Here is a 23,416-nt window from a genome sequence, read left to right on the forward strand (position 1 = left end):
GGTAAGGCGACCCTCTCCGTAAAAGAAGGCATGCTCTTCCATGCCGAACAGTGGGTTGTGCCACAGCAGCACAGGAGGGAGTTCCTCCAGCTGGCACATGAGGGTCCAGGGGCAGGGCACCCCGGACCGGAGGTTACGTGGCAGCGGGTAGAGCAGGCGGGATGGTGGCCGGGGCTTAGGGACGAGGTCCATGAGTTCTGTGCCAGCTGCCTCGTCTGTGCTGCCAATAACCCAGACCCCCAGAAAAGGAAAGCACCCATGGGACACGTCAGGAGGGTGGAGGGACCATGGCAGTCGATCCAGATCGACTACATCGGGCCTTTGCCCACCACCCAAGGAGGCTATAAGTACTGCCTCGTCCTCATTGACGTGTTCACAAAGTGGGTGGAGGCTTTCCCCTGTAAGGCAGCTACGGCACTGGGTACTGCTAAGATCCTGGTCCGGGAGGTGTTCTCACGGTGGGGGCTCCCTCATTTTGTGGAGTCCGACCAAGGGAGTCATTTCACCGGACAGGCAATGCAGAACACCCTCATGCTCCTGGGCATTGAGGGGAAGTGGCACGTAGCCCACAATCCCCAGTCATCAGGGATTGTGGAGCACATGAACCGGACACTAAAAGAAAGGTTGAGGAAGGAGGCTATGGGCTTGCCCCAAAAATGGGCGGAGGTCCTGCCCCTAGTCCTCATGGGGATCAGGGCCAGCCAGTCTAAGAGCATGGGATATTCCCTGTACGAGCTGATGACTGGCAGGGTTATGCGCACTCCCACCCATGTTCTGGCCCCGGTGTTCACGGAAGGTCAGCTCGAAGAGGTTAAGAGGGACAGGTTTGTCCAGAACCTCTTCGAGCATCTGAAGCAGGTCCATGGGCAGGCGGCTGGGAACATGGGAAGGCAGCACCTGGGCAACAAGCTGTTGCTGGAGCCGCGCAAGCTGCAGGAGTGGGAGGTAGGAGAACTGGTAATGGTTCAGAACTACCCTAGGGTAGGTAGTTTCGAACCACTCTACACGGGGCCCTACAGCATTGTAGATAAAGCCAGCCCCATGGTCTATGCCGTGAAGATGCCCCGACGGATTAAGTGGTTTCATATCAATCAATGTAAATTGTACAGGCCGGGGGCACAGGGGTCAACCACAGGGGCAAGCCCTGTGAGTGGGGACTCACAGCCAAGGATGAGGCAGGTCACGCAGACAGGCAAGGTTGCCTGCGTGAGGGGGGAGGACATTCTCCAGGAATGGAGGGTCTCGCGTTTTGGGTGGGATACAGATGAGGAAGAGCCTGATCAGCTCGACCAGGGGCTGGATCCCATTACGGAGGAAGAGGAGTCGGAAGGGGACGACAGTAACGTCCCCGACTCAAGCACCAGGAAGGCGGGGGTAGCGGGCGAAGGCTCACCACCTGTAGGTACAGGCAGGGTGAGGCCGGATGCCGCGGGTATACCCAGCATCAAGGGGGCAGAGCTGGATGAGGAGGGGCCAGGGTCGGCAGCTGCGGGGGGTACCCGAGCTGCGGCACGGCAGGAACCGGTCCTCAGCCAGGCTGTCCAGGGGGCAGTGCCTAAGGTGACTCTCCGTAGGTCTACCAGGGAACCCCAACCTAGAAAGTTTTGGCCAGAGGTCAATCACGCCCCGAGGTACGGGAGCCAAGTGAGGAGGAGGGAGCTAACGTTTCAGAGGAGGTTTAGCCCCCGCCAGGCAGCGACAGGCTGCGGAGGATCAAAGGTGGGAGACAGCGTGGTGCAGCCGCAGGCACTGTATTATATTTTAGATAGATAAGGATTAGGTAATATAGATAAGGATTAGGTAATTAGATAAGGATAAGTAATTTAGATAAGTTTTGTGGGGATAGTTGGAAATAAAGTTGATGCGTCCAGGATGTGTGTCAAGTCAAGTCAAGTCAATTTTATTTGTATAGCACATTTAAAAACAACCCACGTTGACCAAAGTGCTGTACATCTGATTAGGTACTAAGGGAAAAAAATGAAACATACAGTAGCACGCAAACAGATCACAGCACCTCCTCAATGAGCCTCAAATGCTAGGGAGTAAAAATAGGTTTTGAGCCTGGACTTAAAGGAGTCGATGGAGGGGGCAGTTCTGATGGGGAGAGGGATGCTGTTCCACAGTCTAGGAGCTGCAACCGCAAAAGCACGGTCACCCCTGAGCTTAAGCCTAGACCGCGGGATAGTGAGTAGCCCCAAGTCGGCCGACCTGAGGGACCTGGAGTTAGAGAGGGGGGTTAGAAGATTTTTGATGTGGGGGGGGGGGGGGGAAATGTCCATTTAGGGCTTTATACGTGAATAGGAGGAGCTTGAAGTTGATTCTGTACTGTACAGGGAGCCAGTGGAGAGAGGCCAGAATCGGGGTGATGTGGTCCCTTTTACGGGTACCCGTCAGGAGTCTCGCTGCGGCGTTTTGGACCAGTTGCAGGCGGGACAGGAAAGATTGGCTGATCCCAGTGTATAGGGAGTTGCAGTAGTCTAGGCGGGAGGAAATGAAAGCGTGAATGATTTTTTCTGTGTCGTCGAATTGGAGGAAAGGTTTGATTTTAGCTATGGTTCGAAGTTGGAAGAAGCTGGCTTTTACCACAGCGTTGACTTGCTTATCAAATTTTAATGCAGAGTCAAATATCATGCCGAGGTTTTTGACATGCGGTTTGACTAGGCAGGATAGGCTTCCAAGACTGCCTGTTATCGATTTGATGGAGTCGGGGGGGCCGAATAGGATGACCTCAGACTTGCTCTCATTTAATTGAAGGAAGTTCTGTGCCATCCAACATTTTATGTCCTCAAGGCAGTGTAAGAGGCTGTTTAAATTTGACTGGTTGTTGGGTTTCAGGGGGAGGTAGTGGGTGTGGGGTGCAGGCTGGGGGTCAAGAGACCCACCCGCAGAGGCATTAACAAAGCCAAGTGCTCCCCAAGAGGCTGGCTATACCATATTTTATCTGTTTTTCTGGAGTGGAAGGAGGCACTCGTATGGTGGATTGTAGCCATGGCGATCGGATGTGGGTGGGCCTATCGGGGCCGCACCAAGGACATCATCATTTACGGCTGCTCCGGGGACACGGCTCCCATCGCGACCGATGGGACTGGAAGGAGAGAAGCGGAGGAGACCGCAGTTCACTTCCATGAAGGCCGGTGGCCGGGGTGGCTGGGATCAAACTCTTCAGAGTATTCCAGCGCCTCAGGCTTTGCTTATCGGGACACTTCGTTATTGTGCCCGAGAGTCAAGATCATCGCCCAAAGGGTAAGCGCCACCGTTGGCAAAAGGATCTGCCTGGTATGCACGGGGAAGGTCCCCACGAGCAGGCGGTGGTGGCTGAGGAAAACGAGCCGGACAATGGCCAACTCCACTGTTGAATGGGAGAGACTTAACAACAACACTCACAGAACTATTTCTGGGACTAAAGAACAGTTGAGTGTGTGTTGGGACAAATGGTGGGAACCGGATGAGGGGATTTATATGTGTATGTGTATGTGGGGTCCGAGGTATCGCTGCCCCACGGGCAACAGCATATTTTTCCAGAGACAGTGGCAGGATGACGGAAAGGGGATGAGGTGGGATGTTAGCTCGCGGGCTTGTGGGGTCCCCCTTTTTCCCGATCCCGGTAAACGCCACTGAACTCATCACACGACCACGCACAACACCTCCCACAGTTCCGCTGGCAGTAGCACAGGAGGTCGAGTGCCCTAAAACCACTAAGGGACCCGGGAATGGCCTGGTACTGATACCGACTGACCAGGTATTGTACTAGGGGGTGCACCGAGGTGCGGTTGCCGGAGTGGTGCCCCAGGGAAACTGAAAGACTAACCGGGTATATCAAGGAGAATGGAGAGACCGTTACGTGCGGGTGGGCGAGCAGGACCCAGCCGCAAGCTGCTAGGAGGACGGGCCCCCTCCGCACCGAGTGAACTGTGTTTTGCATTGTCCTTTTTCAAAATTGTTTAAAGAATGATTGTGTTGAAGGAATGTAAAAAAATGTATCGTTTTGCTGTTGTGTTGTTTTCATGTCCTACATTAAAGCTGAAACCAGTAGGAGGATGGCGGAGGCATCGGCCTGGGACAAGGTGTAGGTGTATATGTCTGACATGAAAATGTACATACTTGTAATATAGTTTTGCCCGGGACACGGGCAGTAAAGGTCAGCCTAGAAGATGGGGACTGTACGTTCGCAATGGAACACTAGTTAATTAAAACCTCAGGGGTCTGGATGTGGAGAATCGGGAAAACATTGCTCAACCACATTATTTAATTGATTCGATAAGCTGGGGTTATACAAATCAACAGGAGGGACTGTAAGATTTGAGAAGTTTTCCCTCATTCTGAAAGCAACACCAAACCAAAAAGCTGCAGTTTGGACATTTTAAACGGGAGACTGGGGCTGATAGCGGAGAAAGGCTGCGGTCAGTTTACCAAGGGATGTCACAATCTGTGGGTCCTAAAATGGCCGCAGGACCTCGTGACCAGCCACAAGAGCAAAAACCTTACAGCCCAGTCTCTCGGTTTCTGCAAAGCCACGGCCAGAACAATGGATGGGTATTGGCCATGCAGAAACTTGCGAAACCAGGTCGAAGTCCAGACACTGGGGTGCTGACATCAGCATACTCACAATGCCCCAAGCCGACCTACACAGTTAATCTCGTTAAGGGGGCACAATAGCCCATAGAACACTACCTGGTAGGTGATGGGAAACCAGTTAAACCCATCACCTCGCAACGAAATACCAATTAACACCATCTGGCCATCCCCGGTACCCCCGGACATAAGCGCAGATCAGAGAGAAAAAAACGTGGGTGTGTAAATGAATATGTGTTGGTCAGGTTTGCGAAGTGTCGTACGTTCCCCATCTTACAGCCAAGAAATGTCTAGTAGAACTGTGTCTAAGTATGCGTGTAGTGATGCATATGTCGTTTAGAACTGCGTCAAAAGTGTTCATGTAAGTGTGCATACGTCTAGTAGAACTGTGTCTATGTATTCGTGTAGTTATGCATATGTCGTTTAGAACTGTGTCTAAGTATTCGTGTAGTTGTGCATATGTCTAATAGAACTGTGTATAAGTATTCATGGACAATAGTCCCAAGCGCTCAATAAAAGCCTTTTCCATTTAAACCCTGGTCTTCAAATCTGGTCTGGTTGAGTTTTTTCTGCACTATCAACGCTCCTGCATCTAAGTCCAGTGTCTAGAACCGTAGGGGGTGAGTGGGTCGAACCACTCACGGGGAACCAGTGTGCGCGGCCTGGTCAAGGGATCAGAGCAAGGCACGGGGACCTTAGGTCAGGCGAAAGCTCGGCGCAGAAACCCCTTACATGAGGTTACCATAACTGACTACAATAGGAAAGACATCAATAAAAATTGAAAGAGTGCATAGAGGATTTACAAGGATATTGCTAGAATTAAAGAGCCTAAACTGTAGGGAGAGGTTGCCTTGGGTCGCAGGAGATTGAGGAGTGATCATATATGACTGTATAAAATCCTGAGGGGCATAGCTAGGAAGAAAGCACATAATCGTTTTCCCAGGGTAGGGGAATCAAGAGCCATTTGGCATAGGTTTAAGATGAGAGAGGAAAGATTTAATAAGAACCCAAGGGGAACTTTCTTCACACATATTGTGGTGGTATATGGAGTGAGCTAACAGAGGAAGTAGTTTTGTCAGGTCCCATTATAACATTTAAAATACATTTGGGCAGGTACATGGATAAGAAACTTTTTAAGGGATATCGGGCAAACATGGGCCAAACCAGCTTAGATGGAGAATTTTGGTCAGCATGGATGAGTTGGGCCAAATGGTTTGTTTCCATGCTGTTTGACTCAAATGAGTCCTTATTGACTACAGAACATCAGGGTGTCAGTGGTTCTGGGGAGAAGGCTGGAGAATGGGGTTAGGAGGGAGAGATAGATCAGCTATGATTGAATGGCATAGACTAGATGGGCCGAATGGCCTAATTCTGCTCCTGTCACTTATGACCTTATGTTTATGTAAGTAATGTAATTAATGGGCTTGCTTTGACCAGCTTTGACTCAATAGGCCAAAAGGCCTTCTTCTATGTCGTACAAAAATAATAAGAAAACCTTTTTGAAAATGGACCCATTTACCTTCATGTTCTGCATTCCCAGAAAGAGCCGAGGTGGCTTCCAAGCCTTCTCTTTTGTGACGGTGTTAAAGTAGTATTTTCGATCTGTGCTTTCATCCAAATGAACTTCCCAAATCCCCAGTAGCTGGTTGGGTGCATTGCTAGGATTTGGAGGCTCCAGTCTCACTTATTTTGATAACTTTCTTGAGAAATAAAATTGGTCCTTTGGTTTTACAGCAAGTTTCAGATGATCAGATCTATAAATAAAACAGATCGTAATGCCATTCAGTTTACTTGACCAAACCTACGCACAATGACTTATGACTTTCTGTTTTGTAAACAATTTGTTCAATTTAAATTATCAATCAAAAAGATGCATTTAATTCAGCTGCATATGAATTGCCTGTAGTGATTGTTGTTCAAACTTTGGCTTATCATTTTGATTGTCATTTCTTGAAGAATTATTCTAAAGCATACAACAAAACATTGATTTCCACTTACTGATTTCCACTTATAAATAACTTTTATCACTTTATGATTATTGTCCCAAAATAACGAGTTGAAGAAAGGATATTTGAAGTGCTTTTGTTTAAAAAACATAAGAAATGCAGTTACAATTTGATTGAATACACTCCAGCTACCAGTACAGGAATGTAATGAGATCACCAGTTTCAGTGATGTTGGCCTTTAAATTAACATTTTGGGATAGTTTATGTCTATGTGAATGGATCAGCAGTTTAATATTTCATCGAAATGGCAACAAATCCAATTTTTATTTTATTCATTCATCTTTTAGGACCGTGATATTCACTGGCGAGGGAGACATTTGCAACATCTCATTAATTTGGTGATGATGACATTCTTCTTGAACTATTGCCATCCCTCCAGTAAAGCTTCTCTGTTATTATCTGCACAGTATATGCAGTCGTATGCATATGTGGAGTATAACATGAACTATACTTATAATAAGTATAACATAATAACTTCGCCAAAACATCAAGGTTCATAATGCTTTTGGGGGGGTGGGGGGCATATCTTGTGCCACCGTTTTGATCTTTGGAAGTCGTCCTGGTAGTGATCTCGGTTCGGACAATATTTGCAGACATGTGCACTGATCAAGTTCCATAAGACATAGCTACAATGTGAAAGGGGGGAAGTTTAATGGAGATGTGTGGGGCATTATTTTTTTTAAAGCGCAGAGTAATGGGGGCCTGGAATGCATTGCCATGTGTGGTTGTGGAGGCAGATATAATAGGCAGGGACTAGAGGGATATGGATCATATACAGGCAGATGAGTTTAACTTGGCATTATGTTCAGCACAAACATTGTGGCCTGAAGTGTAGCCTTGTGTGCCAGAAACCTGTACAATTCAGAATTGGGTGCTGTTTGCGTGGAGTTTGCACATTCTCCCAGTGATGGCCTGGGTTTCCTCCGGGTGTTCTGGTTTACTTCTTCATCCCAAAGATGTGTGAGCTTGTAGGTGAATTGGCTTCTGTCCATTGCTCTGTGTGTGCTGGGTGGGGATGAGAAAGTGGGACAACATCAAATGAGTGGAAATGGGTGATTGATGGACAGTGTGGACTCTGTGTGCTGAAGGGTCTTTTTAAATGCTGTATCTTTCAATTCAATCAATGCACAGGTAAGGAAAATATTCCCACAATCAGATATGACAGAAAAGTAACTGCCTTCTTTTCATAATAAAAGTCTAACAACAATCTGCTTTCTCAAATAAAAAGGTCTTAAGTAATGGAAAATGGACACAATGAGCTTGATTGCGGTATTTGATTCTCAACTGATACGTAGGAGGATTAATACAAAATATTGCACATTTCTTTGCTACAAATGGACCAATGATGACAATAAACACAGGTTGATCTTAATTAGTGTAGTGGGTGATGTTGTTATGTTACATGTAATTTTGTGTGAAAACCTGGAAAAATCTAATTAAAAGTGAAATGCAAAATTGGTGGATTTGTTGAACAATTATTTTATTTTAAAGCCAAACAAGATCATACAAAAGAACACAATGTGCTATGACCGGTCAGACAGAATCTCTGCAGAATATGGAAAGGTGATGTTTCATGTCAGGATCCTTCTAGACTGAAACTCAAAGATTCACAGTTAAGTAAACATAATGAAACAATCTTACAGTATGGAGTTGAAATTCCAAAGTCATCGCAAAGTTACAATTAAGGCAGTATACTCCCTAAGATACTGAGAGACGAGTTAGTATGAAGAGCAAATGATGACAAGTTTCAAAAGTAATCATCGTCAGAGGTGAATCTGACATTTGAGGGCACATTGAAAATTGCCTAAGTGATGGATTCACCAAGTAAAAACCAAAGGCCAATGTACCAAAAATGTATTTACCACCCTGTCTACCTGTAAAGACACTTGCAGGGAACAGTGTACCTGCATTCCTAGATCCCTCTGGTCTACAACACTCTCCAGACCCTTCCCATTCACTATAATGGTCCTGCCCTGTCCTGACTTCCTAAAATGCAACACCTTACATCAGCATTAAACTCTATTAACCATTTCCTCGGCCCCATAGCTGCAGCGTCCACGTCACGGGGCTGGAAGTGTCCTGAGCTAATTCTGCTATCGCTACCACCATCGTCTGCTGTACAAGTGAGGCTCCCACTGGTTGTCGCTGGAAGCTTGCGCCCTTTTCAGGACGGACGATGACAGTGATGTAACATTTGAATGATGGACATGAAAGAACTAATCCTCAACCCATGTCGCCTACTGATCAAGGTCCTGCTGTAATTTCTGATAACCATCTACACTATTTAGGATACCACCAACTTCAGTGTCCTCTGCAAACATATTAATCATGCCTTGTACATTCTTATAAACCACAAGCAGCAATGGGCCCAGCACAGATCCGTGTGGCACACCACTAGGCACAGAAACAGCGGACAAGATGTAAAACATAATATGCTGCAGCAAACCAAACACGATTGTAATGTGGCAATGGTAATGCCATTGAATTTCAAAGAACCTTATCTGGAAGTTGTCTATTGTATAGCTTTTTTTGTGTGCAAATGTTACTTGGCACATATCAGGCCTAAATGTTATCTTGGTCTTGCTACATGTAGAGAAGGATTGCTCATCTCAGTTCCAAATGACCTACCCCTTATTCATCAACTGTGGCCTCGGTTCTGGACTTTCCCAATATCAGGAACATGTTTCCTGCATCTAGAGTGTCCAATCCCTTAACTTTTTATATTTCTATAAGATCCCCTCTCATCCTTCTAAATTCTAGCAAGGTCGTTCCATTCTTTCATCATATGACAGTCCCGCTATCCCGGGAATTAATCTCGTGAACCTATGCTGCACTCCCTCAATAGCAGGAATGTCCTTCCTCAGCTCATGTTGCATGAGGTATGTTTCTGATGACTTTTATCATCATCCCCCTTCCCCTCTCACACCTCCTACATTCTTTCCACTCATTTCACAATTTGATACTCCTCAATCTATCTGTCTCATACCTTCTGATTTAATCACTGCCCTTTGTTCCATCTGACTATCAACCCTCCCTGTTGCCTGAATCCACCTATCACCCGCCTCTCTTTCTCCTGCCTTTCTTCTCTCCCAGCTTTCTCACCCTTACAATCGTTCTGAAGAAAGGTCCTGACCCAAAGCGTCACCTATCCATGTTTTCCAAAGATGCTGCCTGACCTGCTGAGTTACTCCAGCACTTTGTGCCCTTTTACGCAAACCTGCATGTGCACTTCCTTGTTTCTGCATTGGAACGTGTTCCCTTTGTACCATTCAGTTCCGTTGTGATCGGATTCCTTAATGCCACGTTCGGTCGAGGGTGGTCAGAATTACATCTCTTCTAGAATCCGCGCCTGGAATATTGAGACATTTTCCTAATATTGCACCTGTGAATAGCCTGGATTTTAAATACCACATATCTGGAGTGGGTTATGAGGTCACACTAATCGGAGTGAAATGCAAGAGAGCTCCTCATTGAGGCACAATTGACAAAATGCAACCGAAAGTATAATTTCTGAAATTAAATGGTGTTGAATATTTACTATTGTTGGTGTTGACTATTCACTATTTTGAATACCTTTCCAAGTTTCTCAACCCTTTCTTGAATGCATCAAATCTGATGCCATTCCCCAAATGCTTTCTGCTCTTTGTTCTCCACCCAAGATGTATTTTTATGTTTGGTTTCTCAATAATCTTTCATTTGTTGGATTGATCATAATCTCATGCAGTTTCCCTGAAGTCTCTTCATATTGTGGACGTTAGTTACGCACAGCATTTGCAGACCAAAACAAATAATATATATTTATTTGTAATAAAACAGTGTAATAAATGAAAATTAATGATTAGCACTGAAAATTGGGGATTTTTTTTTAGCCTGGGTGCATGTGTAAAATTAACCCCAAATATTGAATGTGGAAAAAGCAGAATGCGATAGAAACTCTTCCAGGTTGCTTTTGATGAACAAATGGTATTCGGTGGATGAAAATTGTACTCGGAAATTCAGCCATATTGAGGTTAATGGAATTTTGCACGAGAAATAAAATACAGAATTTCTATTAAATAGCATGAATTGTGCAAGTGACAAAGGATGGATTTCCAGCCCCAGGGATAAAGTTCAAAGTGGTTTTTCTTGCACTATTATTTTAATGTCCATGAAGTTATTGTAACAAAGCAGAAGTATTGAGGAAGCTCTTGGTGCTGTCTTTCAGGTTTGTTTTAGATTTGGTAACCATCCACTCTCAAACCAGATTGGCCCACCTCAATACTTCATCTATGTGTGTCTATGTATTTTTTTCACAAGGAATCATAAAACAATACAGCACATGAACAGGACCTTTGGACCACAATAACCCTGCTGAACGTGATGTCAAGACCAAATGCGTAAGAAAGAACTGCAGATGCTGGATTACACTGAAGGTAGACAAAATGCTGGAGTAACTCAGCGGGACAAGCAGCATCTCTGTCCTCCTGATAAAACTTTACTGATTGTATGCCATGTTGTCGCCTTCCCCTCAGCTAACAATGAATTATACTACATTTTCCTTTACCATCGTCCACTTTGATCTGTGTTTTCACACCTTACCTTTCCATATCTCTATGTCTCCCTCTCCCCTGCCTCTCAGTCTGACTAAGGGTCTCAACCCAAGACGTCGCCCATTCCTTCTCTCCAGAGATGCTGCCTGTCCCGTTGAGTTACTCCAGCATTTTGTGTCGATCTGTGATGCCAAGTCCACCTCTTATTTGCCTGCGCATGAACCAAATCCCTCCATTCCTTGCACTGCAAGGTCCGATGCAGAACTCTCTTATCTGCCACTATTGTGTCTGCTTCCACCACCACCTCCAGCAGCATATTACAGGCACTCATCTCCTCTGTGTAAACAACTTTGGCCTGCACATCTTCTTTAAATGTCTTGGAATGAGCTGAAATAAAACACCGATATGAAATTTCAGATCATGAAGGCCATGATATCATAAAGGACTGTGTTACAACTGTTGATTTCATTGACTGCAAATACTGGGCCAATATATTGAGAGAAATAATTTGGCCAATGTACAGAATCTCCATCAGTAATTTATAAGGTCATAAGGAATAGGAGTAGAATTAGGCCATCCTGCCTATCAAGTCTACTCTGCCATTCAATCATGGCTGATCGATCTCTCCCTCCTAATCCCCTTCTCTGGCCTTCTCCCCATAACCTCTGACACCTCTACTAATCAAGAATTCGACTTGCCTATTACACATATCCCATAGTGGTAATCTAGTAATAATTGAGGTACAAAATCTACATTCGTTATCTAATCAAAATCAGTTTAATTATTATTATTATTATTATTAAATTTATTAAGCAGACTCATGGTCCATTAGAATACGCATACAGTACACAGTATATACATATAAAATTAAATTAAATTAAAAAAGGCAACAATACCAATGTTTCCACATATGTTCAAAAGTGGCAGGTGCAAAATTAGGCTATTCTGCCCACCAAGTCTACTCTGCTATTTAATCATGGCTGATCTATCTTTCCCTCTCAATCCCATCCTGCCTTCTCATAACCCTTGTAATAAAACTTTAGGGGCGGCACGGTGGTGCAGCAGTAGAGTTGCTGCCTTACAGCGCCACAGACCCAGGTTCGAAATTGACCATGGGTGCCCATTTGTACAGAATTTGTACGTTCTCCCCATGGGTTTTAACCACAATCTTTGGTTTCCTCAATTGTCCCCAGTGTGTGTAGGATAGGGTCAATGTGCAGGGATAGTTGGTCGCTGCAGACTCAGTGGGCCGAAGGGCCTGTTTCCATGCTGGATCTCTAAACTAAACCCTTACTAATCAAGAATAACCAATGACTTGGCCTCCATAGCTGTCTGCGGCAAGTGGATGATGGTAACAAGTACTCTAATGGCATTTAAGTATTTGGGTGAACATTTGAGTTGTCAAGGCACAGAAGGCCTACTGCTGGTAAATGAAATTAGTATAGATTGGGAGTTATATGGTAGCATAGAATAGTGGGCCAAAAATTCTGTTTTTGTGGTGTATGACTCTGATTTCACATTCAATATTATTGCAACATCATGGATTCAAACCTTATTTTGGGTTATTGATCCCAATATCCACCGGGTGGCGCACCTGCACTGGCTGTCCCGCCAACAGTCTGTCTATCCTTTATTCTGTTTTTGCTATTTTAAGTATGTGATAAAAGTTTGTTTTAGTGTTTCTTGGTTTGTTTTATATGAGGGGTGGGTTAGGGGGAAATGGAGGAAACTTGTTTTCAATCTCTTACCTCGACGGAGATACGATTTTTCTCTATCGGATCTCCATTCCCACTGCGGCCTAACATCGAGGAGTTGGCAGCCTTTCTTGGAGACCGGCCCGGCGCTTCAAGCTGCGGGTACGGCGCGGACTTTAACATCGGGAACTGCGATCCTTTGCCGAGGATCGACTGTGGAGAGCTCCAACTGTGGAGACTGTGGATTTTAACATCGGGAAGCCCCGCGGTCTCTGGTGAGAAGAGGCCAACTCGGGAGCTCCAAAGCTGCGGAGAGTTTGTCAACCGTCCCGACGTGGGAATTCGATCATCCCGATGTGAGGGTTTGGACAATCGGCAGTGGCGACTGCGGATGGTTCAACAGCCCCGACCGCGGGTGAACAAAGAGGAAGATGATTGAACTTTATTACCTTCCATCACTGTGAGGAATGTGGAGTCCGCTGTGGTGGATGTTTATGTTAAATTTTATTTTATGTGGCTGTGTGTCTTGTTGCTTTTTACTTAGTATGGCTGTATGGTAACTGAAATTTCACTGTACCTTAATTGGTACATATGACAATTAAATTGATTCTTGAATCTCTTGAATCTTGATAGGGAAGTGAGAATTTATACAGGAATTATAACCCATTTGGGTTAATTCTTGTAATCCACTACTGGGCCTGCATTGAGAATGAAGTAGTAAAAATCAGGATGGATAGAATTCAGGATTGTTGATCCTGTATCACTGAAGATGCATACATCGCTCCACTCAATAACTCTTCAGTCATTCTTTCCCCTATTTCCAAATCAAATCCTACAGAAGATAGAGAGCCAAATCTGTCCGATCAATCTGTCAGATTTTAAACTAAGAGATCAAAACCAACATGAATGACTGTGTTAGAAAGGTCTATAGTGAGAATTACATACTATAAGCAAGTAGGAACATGAAGTTATGGAAAGAACAATAAACTGTCGTGGAAAAAGGCTATGGAGACACAAGAGACTGCAAATGTTGGAAAATGGAGCAAAACAACAAAAAAAACACTCCTGATGCTGGGTCTCAACCTTAAACCTGACAATTCCTTTCCCCTACAGATGCTACCAGGCCTGTTGAGTTCCTCCAGCAGTTGGCTTTTGGACAGAGTGCATGCCTAATTTCTAATGAGAGCAGAGATAAAGACCATGAAAGGACCATGGAACAGCACCAATTGCATTCAGCAAGCTGCTGAAGAAGTGTTATATTGTGTCTGAAAACTTGGCAGAATCTATGATACTTGCAGAGTTGCTGCAATGTAGGACCTCTTTTTGAACAAAAGCTAAGTCACTGCCATTGTTTCGGAAGGAACTGCAGATGTTGGTTTAAACTGAAGATAGACACAAAATGCTGAAGTAACTCGGCAGGATAGGCAGCATCTCTGGAGAGAAAGGATGAAGAATGGTCGCAACCCGAAACATTACCCATCCCTTCTCTCCAGAGATGCTGATTTGTCCCGCTGAGTTTCTCCAGCATTGTGTGTCTCTCACTGCCATTGTTGTTCTGTTCTCAGCTAGTTTCAGCCTGGAAAGATCATGCACATGCAATTTGGTCTCAGACAAGTTAGTCGGGAGGCAGGTGATTCATATGTCCATGAGCGTAATATAACTGCTGCAGCCACTTATTATTGTTGAACAACTAGATAATGACCCCCACTAATATTAAACTCCTAGTTCATAGCAGGGTGCCTAGATTCTCCAGTTATGAATCTACAGTATTGGCAATACATACTGTTTTCACTGGTAATTTTTATAATAAACAATATTAAATAAATTAACAAAACTAAAATGGTGGTGCAGCGGTAGAGTTGCTGCCTTACAGTGTTTGCAGCACTGGAGACCCGGGTTCAATCCCGACTACGGGGGCTTTCAGAACAGAGCTTGTACGTTCTCCCCGTGACCACATAGGTTTTCTCTGAGATCTTCAGTTTCCCTCCACACGCCAAAGACATACAGGTATGTAGGTAAATTGGCTTGGTATAGATGTTAAAAAATTGTCCCTTGAGTGTGTAGTATAGTGTTAATGTGCAGGTATCGCCGTTCATCACAGACTCAGTGGGCCGAAGGGCCCGTTTCCACACTGTATCTCAACTAACAAATGATTTGAGGCTTCAACATTTTCTTGAATTGACTTGAACCTTGTAAATTATAATCTGTCATATATACTTTTATTTAAAAACATTTTCTCACATTCTCATCTCTAACCAAGCTATTATTTTTACATTCCCATTTTTTAGGCATAGCTTATTCAAACATTCAATGTTGGACAAATTTATTATTCACCTTTTCTCACATCCACATCCATTATATTTAATTATTAAAATAGATTGCTGAGAGAACAGTCTCAAAAACTTGAGAAAATTCCAAGAATCTTTCATTGTCTGATTAAAAATAGTGAACATTAATGTATTCTAGTCATGTGCTGCAACTGTGAAGATATTTTTTCAGCTCTATATTTTATCTTGTTAGCCATATTCTAATCAAACCGCTAGCCAATGACTTCCAGTCATATTTGCAAGGTTGAAGATAGTTGAATGTTTTGTCGTATTGTGCTTCTTTGATGACGAAAAACTAATTTTTAAACTTTAGTTTTCATTTGACCTTAATTCAGTTGGGTCATTCTTCTCAGAATCAGATACTATCATGGATTGTAGAAACATTGCTAAACTACAGCATGTAATGAAAACAGATTTATGGACCATGGAAGGAATACTCCAGTCAAGGGTATTATCCTTCTGTTGAGACAATGACAATGTATCCTGGTTCCTTTAGAAAAATATGAAAACTGCGTGTCACCTGATTACAGACTTTTGCCTGTCGAACCGGAGTGGAAGCAAGACTCATTGATCTGAAGGGACTGCATAAGAATACTCTGAAGAAGGGCCTCAAACCGAAATGTCACCCATTCCTTCTTTCCAGAGGTGTTGCCTGTTCTGATGAGTTACTCCAGCATTTTGTGTCTATCTTAAGAAAAAGATGTATTTCCCTCAAACAAAAAGTTAATTAACTATGATCATGCAGATGTTTTTATTATTTTTCAATAAAACTGCAACTTTTGACTGACCCAGCTGGCAACACCCCTCGAAAGCTAATCCTTCTGGCAGCTGCTCTAAAAGTTGAATGGTTTTATATTTATTTGTCAACCAGCAGATTCAGGATTGTGTTTCTGGTTCTCGTGCGAGTGCAGGTGTTATCAAATTTATATAGCATTATGATGCCTCTAAAAGGGTATCGGTGTCCTGTTACAAATGTGTTAGGACAGATGTTGGCTTTCAAGTAATTGCCTAACAACATTTATCGTAAGATCATAAGATTATAAGATTATATGATAGGATTAGAATTAGGCCATTCGGCCCATAAAGTCTACTCCGCTATTTAATCATGGCTGATCTATCTCTCCTAACCCCATTCGTCTTCCTTCTCCCCATAAACTGACATCCGTTCTTTATGGCAAAGAATTGTCAACAGTTGTCAGGCAGGGTCTTCTTTCTGCATCAGGCAGAATGTGTAATGATTATCCCAAAGTAATGCATTGGATTAAAGGCTAGCAGTAAAGAACAACCAACGTCACTCCTTATTCCAGATATACTGACCTTCTTTTAGACAGGGAAATACACAAAAGTATTTAAAATACTTAAAAATACTGGGATGAGGTCTGGCCATTAAAACATAGCAAGATTCCCTTGGCAGCTCCTCAAAAGGTTGACAAATAGACCCTTCTGATCTTTTACCAATGTTTAAAGTCACCCCATCAAATTGGGCTATAAATTGTTAATCCAACTGTGATCATAAATAAGTTAGAAATACTCAGTAGAAATGGTAGCATTTTTGTGTTGAGAACAACAGAATTAACATTTCAGGTCGATGACCTTTCACAATGTTGTCTACAGATGTTACAAGTGCTGAGCACTTCCAGCTTTCTCAGTTTAATTTTAGATTTTTAGCATCCATGGTACTCAGCATTTGAAATATCAAGAAGGCGTTTGGAAATGTGTAAATTGTGGCAAGCTGTACTTAAAAAAAGACGGAAGCAGACTAGTAAATACCAGAATAGAACAGTTTTTAAATCAAATGCGACAATTCAATTTTCCACTGTTCATTAATATATTCCCCTGCAGTGTTCTTTGAAACAATTTTGGCATCACCACCGTAATGCAAGAAATAAACTTCTGTACATTACCTGATCATTTTATATCAGACCCTACAAGAAACCACCATGTCAAACAATGTCAACATCTGTTATCAATTGAGAGAAAAATGCTTTGAATTTATATTGCATACAATCTAATTGAAACCTTCATAAACTCATCTCAACTAAGAAAACTGAGTTTAAATGACAGTTACATCAGAACATGACTCTCTACATCTTGCAAACCTTGTTCAAAGGAACAAGTATATTTAAATTGATTTTATATTTAAGTAACTAACTAAGTTAAGTTTTAATTTTTCCTCTTAAGGCATGATCGAAAATCCATGCTAAATTCTCCAAAAAGAAAATTTCAAGTGTATGCATGCAATTATTTGCATAGAGTCATAGAGTGATACATGTGGAAACAGTCCCTTTGGCCCAACTTACCCACTCCTGCCAACATGTCCCAGCTGCACTCGTCCCACCTGCCTGTGTTTGGTCCATATCCCTCCAAACCTGTCCTATCCACGTACCTAACTGTTTCTTAAACATTGGGATAGTCCCAGCCTCAACCACCTCCTCTGGCAGCTTGTTCCATACAACCACCACTCTTTGTGTGAAGAAGTTACCCCCTCAGATTCCTATGAAATCTTTTCCCCTTCACCTTAAACTGATATCCTCTTATCCTCGATTCATCTACTCTGGGCAAGAGACCCTGTGCAATTACCCGATCTATTCCGAACATAATTTTATAAATCTCTTTAAGGTCACCCCTCCTCCTCCCACGCTCCAGGGAATAGAATCCCAGCTTACTCAACCTCTCCCTATAGCTCTGACCCTCTAGTCCTGGCAACATCTTCGGAAAACTTCTCTGTACCCTTTCCAGCTTGACAACATCTTTCCCTTAACATGGTGCCCAGAACTGAACAACATACTCTAAATGTGGTCTCATCAATGCCTTATACAACTGTAACATGACCTCTTAACTTCTATAGTAAATACTCTGAATGATGGCCAATGTACCAAAAGTTTTTTTGACCAACTTATCTACCTGCGACTCAACTTTCAAGTAACCATAGACCTGCACTCCTAGATCCCTCTGCTCTAAAACACTCCCCAGAGCCCTACCATTAATTTTTTTCATGACTTTAAATATTTGAATCTAATTGTAACAAGTTGTATTGAGAGATGTTATTCTAGATTAAATCATGGATTTCATGCAAATGTGACACAGACATTTGATTTTCAGATTTTAAATGTGAAGATTGTGAACTTAAACAAATACATAATCTGAACATCATCATCCAGATTCGAGTTTCCGTTACTCCATAAACAACTCATCTCCATAAACAAACTGATGCTCTGTTTCATAGAGAAGAATAACAGACAATGTGAATTGTTCATTCACCTGAAAACCCACATATTTTTTAGATATCCCTCAACAACCTAAGGAAACATGGCAGTCTCAGTGAGAATATGCAAACTCCTCACAGACAGCACAAAAGGTTAAGATAGATTCTGGATCACTGAGGCTATGAGGAAACAGCTTTGGTACAGGTACCACTGTGCTGCAACCACATGAATGCTTTCCCCTCAATGCCGATTAGAACATAGAACAAAGAACAGTACAGCACAAGAACAGACCCTTTGGCCCACAATGTCTGTGCTGAACATGATGCCAAGACCAAATCGCATTTGCCTACACATAATCCATAATCCTCCATCCCCTTCAATCCAAAAGTCTCTTAAATGCCACCATTGTATTTGCCACAACCAGCAGCCCTGGCAATGCGTTCCAGACACTCACCACCATGTGTGCAAAAATATTTGCCCAGCACAAATCTTTTAAACTTTGACCCTTAAAGTTGTACATTTGATTTTTGTATCTTGGGAAAAAAGGTTCTAAATGTCTACCCTATCTACGTCCCTCATAATTTTATTTACTTCTATCAAGTCTCCCCGCAACCTCCAGTGTTCCAGAGAAAACAATCCAAGTCTGTCCAACTTCTCCCTAATTAGTGAAGGTTTCTTTGGTAAAACACCTTTGTTCTGTCATATGAGAAAAGCACGGAAACTCTAATGAGCATGTCTCTTTGGAACATGAAACATATCTAGCATCAAATCTCATGGGGAAAAATAGGTAAAAAGTTATTTTCCATCTTAAATGCTTAAGCTGGTTTGACAGGTATCATTTGCACCAAGTTATGACCACTGTCATCGAGAGAGCATCCTACCATCTCTCCTCAGTGTTTGAAAGGAATGCTTTTTGTGAATTCCATCCTGGGGCTCAACATTAACTTGAACATAACATTGATCAGTCCCTAGAACAGTGGGTCCAAGGCTGAATATTGTGGCTCACCTCCAATCTCCTCAATTCCGTTCTACCATGTACAAGACAGGTCTGAAGTGTGATGTAGTGCTCGAGCAATCAAGAAGCTCAACGCTTAAAAAAGAAACTTGTCAAAGCTTAAAAAAGAAACTTGTGTGGCATCCAATTTACAACCTTAAACGTTCACTTCCTCCTCTGGTGCCTTTGGGCTGAAGTTTGTACCACCCACAGAATGTACAGCAGCAGCTTACCAAGGTCTCCTTGACAGACAACCCAAGCCCATAGCCTCTACTAAGAAAAATCAGCTGGTACTTTGGCATAAGTTCCCCTTCAAATTATCCATCATTATGATTTGAAAGCAGTCATTACATCAGTTTTGGATGAGAATTCTGGAACTTTCCATTGAATGGCACAACAGGAACACTTTCACCCACGGTAATGTTTAAATATTTGACTCGCTGTCACCTTCTAGAGGTCAATAAGTGACAGAGAATGGCAGCTCATATCAAAAGTGAATAAACAATGGCAAATGTGTGCACTCTTTCAAATCTCTCCATCATGTATGTGGCTTTGCCTGATTTTGTATTCATGTTCCCATTATCTGATTCTGATATTATCTACACCCTCTTTTTGAATAACTGAAATATTAACTGGTCCTTTCACTTCTCAGAAACTACATTTCCAGCATTTTCAGTTTTAGTAATGTAGGTTAGTTTTTGTATTTGAAATGCCCGAATTATAGTAAGTACGGATTTCTTTGTTCCTGAATTAACTGGTCTCAAGCTCCCCACGAGGCACTCAATCAATTTAAGTGCTAATTTTTGTCGTTATGTTTTATAGACCCATGCACATCAGAAAGGCGCTCAATTGCTTTTTTGATTTACTTAGCAAACTCAAAGTCATTAGAAAGATATGTCTTCTCTCCTGTCGGCCCAGATAATTTCTGTAAGCTTAAGTGAAATGAATGTGCTATGTGTGTCAATTTTTAATAAGTGAAAAGGCAAGCAATTTACACTCAGGAAACATTTTTATATATTACATTTCCCTCTTTGATCCTGAAGGTGTTGACATCTTGACTGATTTTAGACCCACTGATGTTAGCTACCCTCCAACTAGCCGCGGGTCCAAGTTATATTTAGCAATGAGTGTCAGTGGGATATTAATTTATAGAGATTACCACAGCAAATTGGATTTGGTTCGAGATGTTGGCTTGATGATCCAGGGTCACTGCGACCGGTTTGAGAAAATTCTGCAATATCTGTGACTTGCAGCAGCACAACCAGATGACCTGACCTGTGAATTTCACACTTGTGCTTTAACTATGTGGTGAATGCCCGAGACAAAAAGTGGTGTTTGCAGTACATTGGTAACATTCACTTCCCCGAGTCCGAGGCATAGGCTCAGTTTTTAGGTTGAGGTTTCAGCCTGTGTCAAGAGACGTATGCATTTTGGTATCACAAAATGCTAGAGTAACTCAGCGGGTCAGGAGAGAAGGAATGGGGGACGTTTCGGGTCGAGACCCTTCTTCAGACTGATAAATCTTAAATATTACAATACACAGATGACACTTGCTTATGTGTTCCGTGCTGACTCTATCTGTGACTCTATGACTCAACGGAGGCCAAATTTTAAGTCAATTTTAATTATTTCAATGAAACACATAAAAAAAAAGGAACCTTGCACTAAATATCCAAAAGATAAAAAGTCCACCACCATATAATGTGTCGGAAGGAACTGCAGATGCTGGTTTACACTGAAGATAGACACGAAATACTGGCGTAACACAGTTGGACTGGCAGCATCTCTGGGTAGAAGGAGGGGTGACATTTCCATTCAAGACCCTTCTTCAGACCCTGAAGATCTGAAGAAGTGTCTTGACCCAAAACATCACCCATTCCTTCTATCCAGAGATGTGGCCTGTCCCACCGTACAATGGTGTCTCGTGAAAATCAAGGTCCTCCGTGTGATGAAAAGAAACCCAACATCAAGCTCACGGGTTACTAAACAAAAATAATCCTTGACAGGATAGATACTTCAAGGACCTGAACAAAAAGCACCAGACACCCCAAAGCACTGGAAAAAACGGCAACATTATCTTCACAAAATCCTATTAATTCGTAGGCATGACAGGAAAACAACGTTGACGTTGTTACCCAGAACTCAATGGCTTAGGCAGCATCTGTGGAGGGTGTAGGTAAACAACATTTTATATCAGGCCTCTTCTTCAGACAGGTCAGAAGAAGAGTCAGAATATGTAACATCAGTCTGAAAAGGGTCCAAAACATCACCTGTCCATCCCTCCACAGATGTTGCCTGACCAGAATGAGTTTCTCCAACACTTTTTGTTTTGCTCAAGAGTCCCACATCTGCAGTTCCTCCCATCTCCATGAAAACATCATGGTTGGGGAAATGTGAATGATATTTATCTTGTTTCACAGTCACCTTTTACACCTGTAAGGAGTTTGTACGTTCTCCCCGTGACCTGCGTGGGTTTACTCCGAGATCTTCGGTTTCCTCCCACACTCCAAAGACGTACAGGTATGTAGGTTAATTGGCTGGGTAAAATGTGAAAATTGTCCCTAGTGGGTGTAGGATAGTGTTAAATGTACGGGGATTACTGGGCGGCACTGACTTGGAGGGCCGAAAAGGCCTGTTTCCGGCTGTATGTATATGATATGATATGATATGATATGATACACTAATACAAATCTCCCACTTAATTAAATAGGCTGGTAAAATAATGCCTAATAACTTTCTGTTGGCCATTCATGAACCTGGCTCTGAAACATCATCTAAAGATTTTCTTGCAGTTATACAGTGCTTCCACAGCCACTGGATGTCCCAAACTGCTTCCCTACCACTCAAGTGTGTTTGAAGTATTGTTTTTGTCATGGCGTAGGTGAACAATATATTCACACCTATCTGTTAAGGACAAAACAATGTTTGATCTGGGAATATACAGTGTAATTTAAGAAATTAATTTGTATATACCAATGACTCCCCTCTACCAGAAAAAAAGTTCACATGAAACACAGTTCACCCTTGGGCACGTTGAGACTTAATCTGTTTTCTAACTTTCCCCAACTTATCATGTGTACTGATATTAAAAACTAGAATAAAAATTACACATTTTCCACACCAGAATGTTTCAATTATTGTTTAAAATGCTTTAGGCTTCAAACTCCAGCTGCTTGGATTATATATTCTTTTATTTGACTTTGATTACTAGGCAGAAATAATCTTTCTCCGACTTGTTATTTACTCCTGGAGGTGAGCCTATTATCCATCTTGTCAAGTTCAGACATACAAATTGTTCAGCTGGGTTCACATTTCCATATTCAATCATTACTTCAATCATAGCTTTGAAAACCAAAATTGGTGAAGTGAAGAAGTTTGTTTCGGGCAGAAATACCTACTAAAATTTAAGGGAGATTGAAATAATTATCTTTTGACTTCCAGCCACCAAGGAAACTAATTGCAGTGAACAATTATTTGACCTCATTATTGTGCTAATACATCTGCCTGGACATTTTGGCTGCTGTTGGAGTCAAAAATTTGGATGAATCCTAATGCTGATATATGAAATTCTTTTTCCATCCCTTCCCAGTTCTCTGACCAATCTGGCTGTCTCAAAATACATTTTATCTCTGTTTGTTTTGTTGTTACCTTCTCCCAGATAACAATGATATATTCTACATTTTCCTTGAGCTCCATCCCCCTTTGTCCTGCTTTCATCCATCCTCCAAGGCGGTTCAGCTCCTCAACTCCGAAACACCCCAGTCCCGCTGCTCACCCTGCTGAATCCCCAACCCCAATAGACAATAGACAATAGGTACAGGAGAAGGCCATTCGGCCCTTCGAGGCAGCACCGCCATTCAATGTGATCATGGCTGGTCATTTACAATCAGTACCCCGTTCCTACCTTCTCCCCATACCCCTTGACTCTGCTATCTTTAAGAGCTCTGTCTAGCTCTCTCTTGAAAGCATCCAGAGAATTGGCCTCCACTGCCTTCTGAGGCAGAGAATTCCACAGATTTACAACTCTCTGACCGAATCATTTTTGTACTATACGTGCCAGGGACAAATAAAGTGTTTTTGAACTTGAA

At 42.7% G+C, this 23,416-nt stretch overlaps 1 protein-coding gene across 2 annotated transcripts in view; it reads right to left on the reverse strand.

Annotated features, from left to right (window-relative positions):
- arhgap15 (Rho GTPase activating protein 15) overlaps positions 1-23,416 on the reverse strand; it is a 630,681-nt gene that overhangs the window by 570,549 nt on the left and 36,716 nt on the right. For both annotated transcript variants that reach the window (XM_078403377.1, XM_078403376.1), the window contains exon 2: positions 6,092-6,326. In XM_078403377.1, coding sequence (XP_078259503.1) covers positions 6,092-6,106 — 15 coding nt within the window. In that variant the 5' untranslated portion in view covers positions 6,107-6,326. The remainder of the gene's footprint in view (positions 1-6,091; positions 6,327-23,416) is intronic.

The sequence above is a fragment of the Rhinoraja longicauda genome, chromosome 8 (genome assembly GCF_053455715.1).
Source record: "Rhinoraja longicauda isolate Sanriku21f chromosome 8, sRhiLon1.1, whole genome shotgun sequence".
NCBI classification, from domain to species: domain Eukaryota; kingdom Metazoa; phylum Chordata; class Chondrichthyes; order Rajiformes; family Arhynchobatidae; genus Rhinoraja; species Rhinoraja longicauda.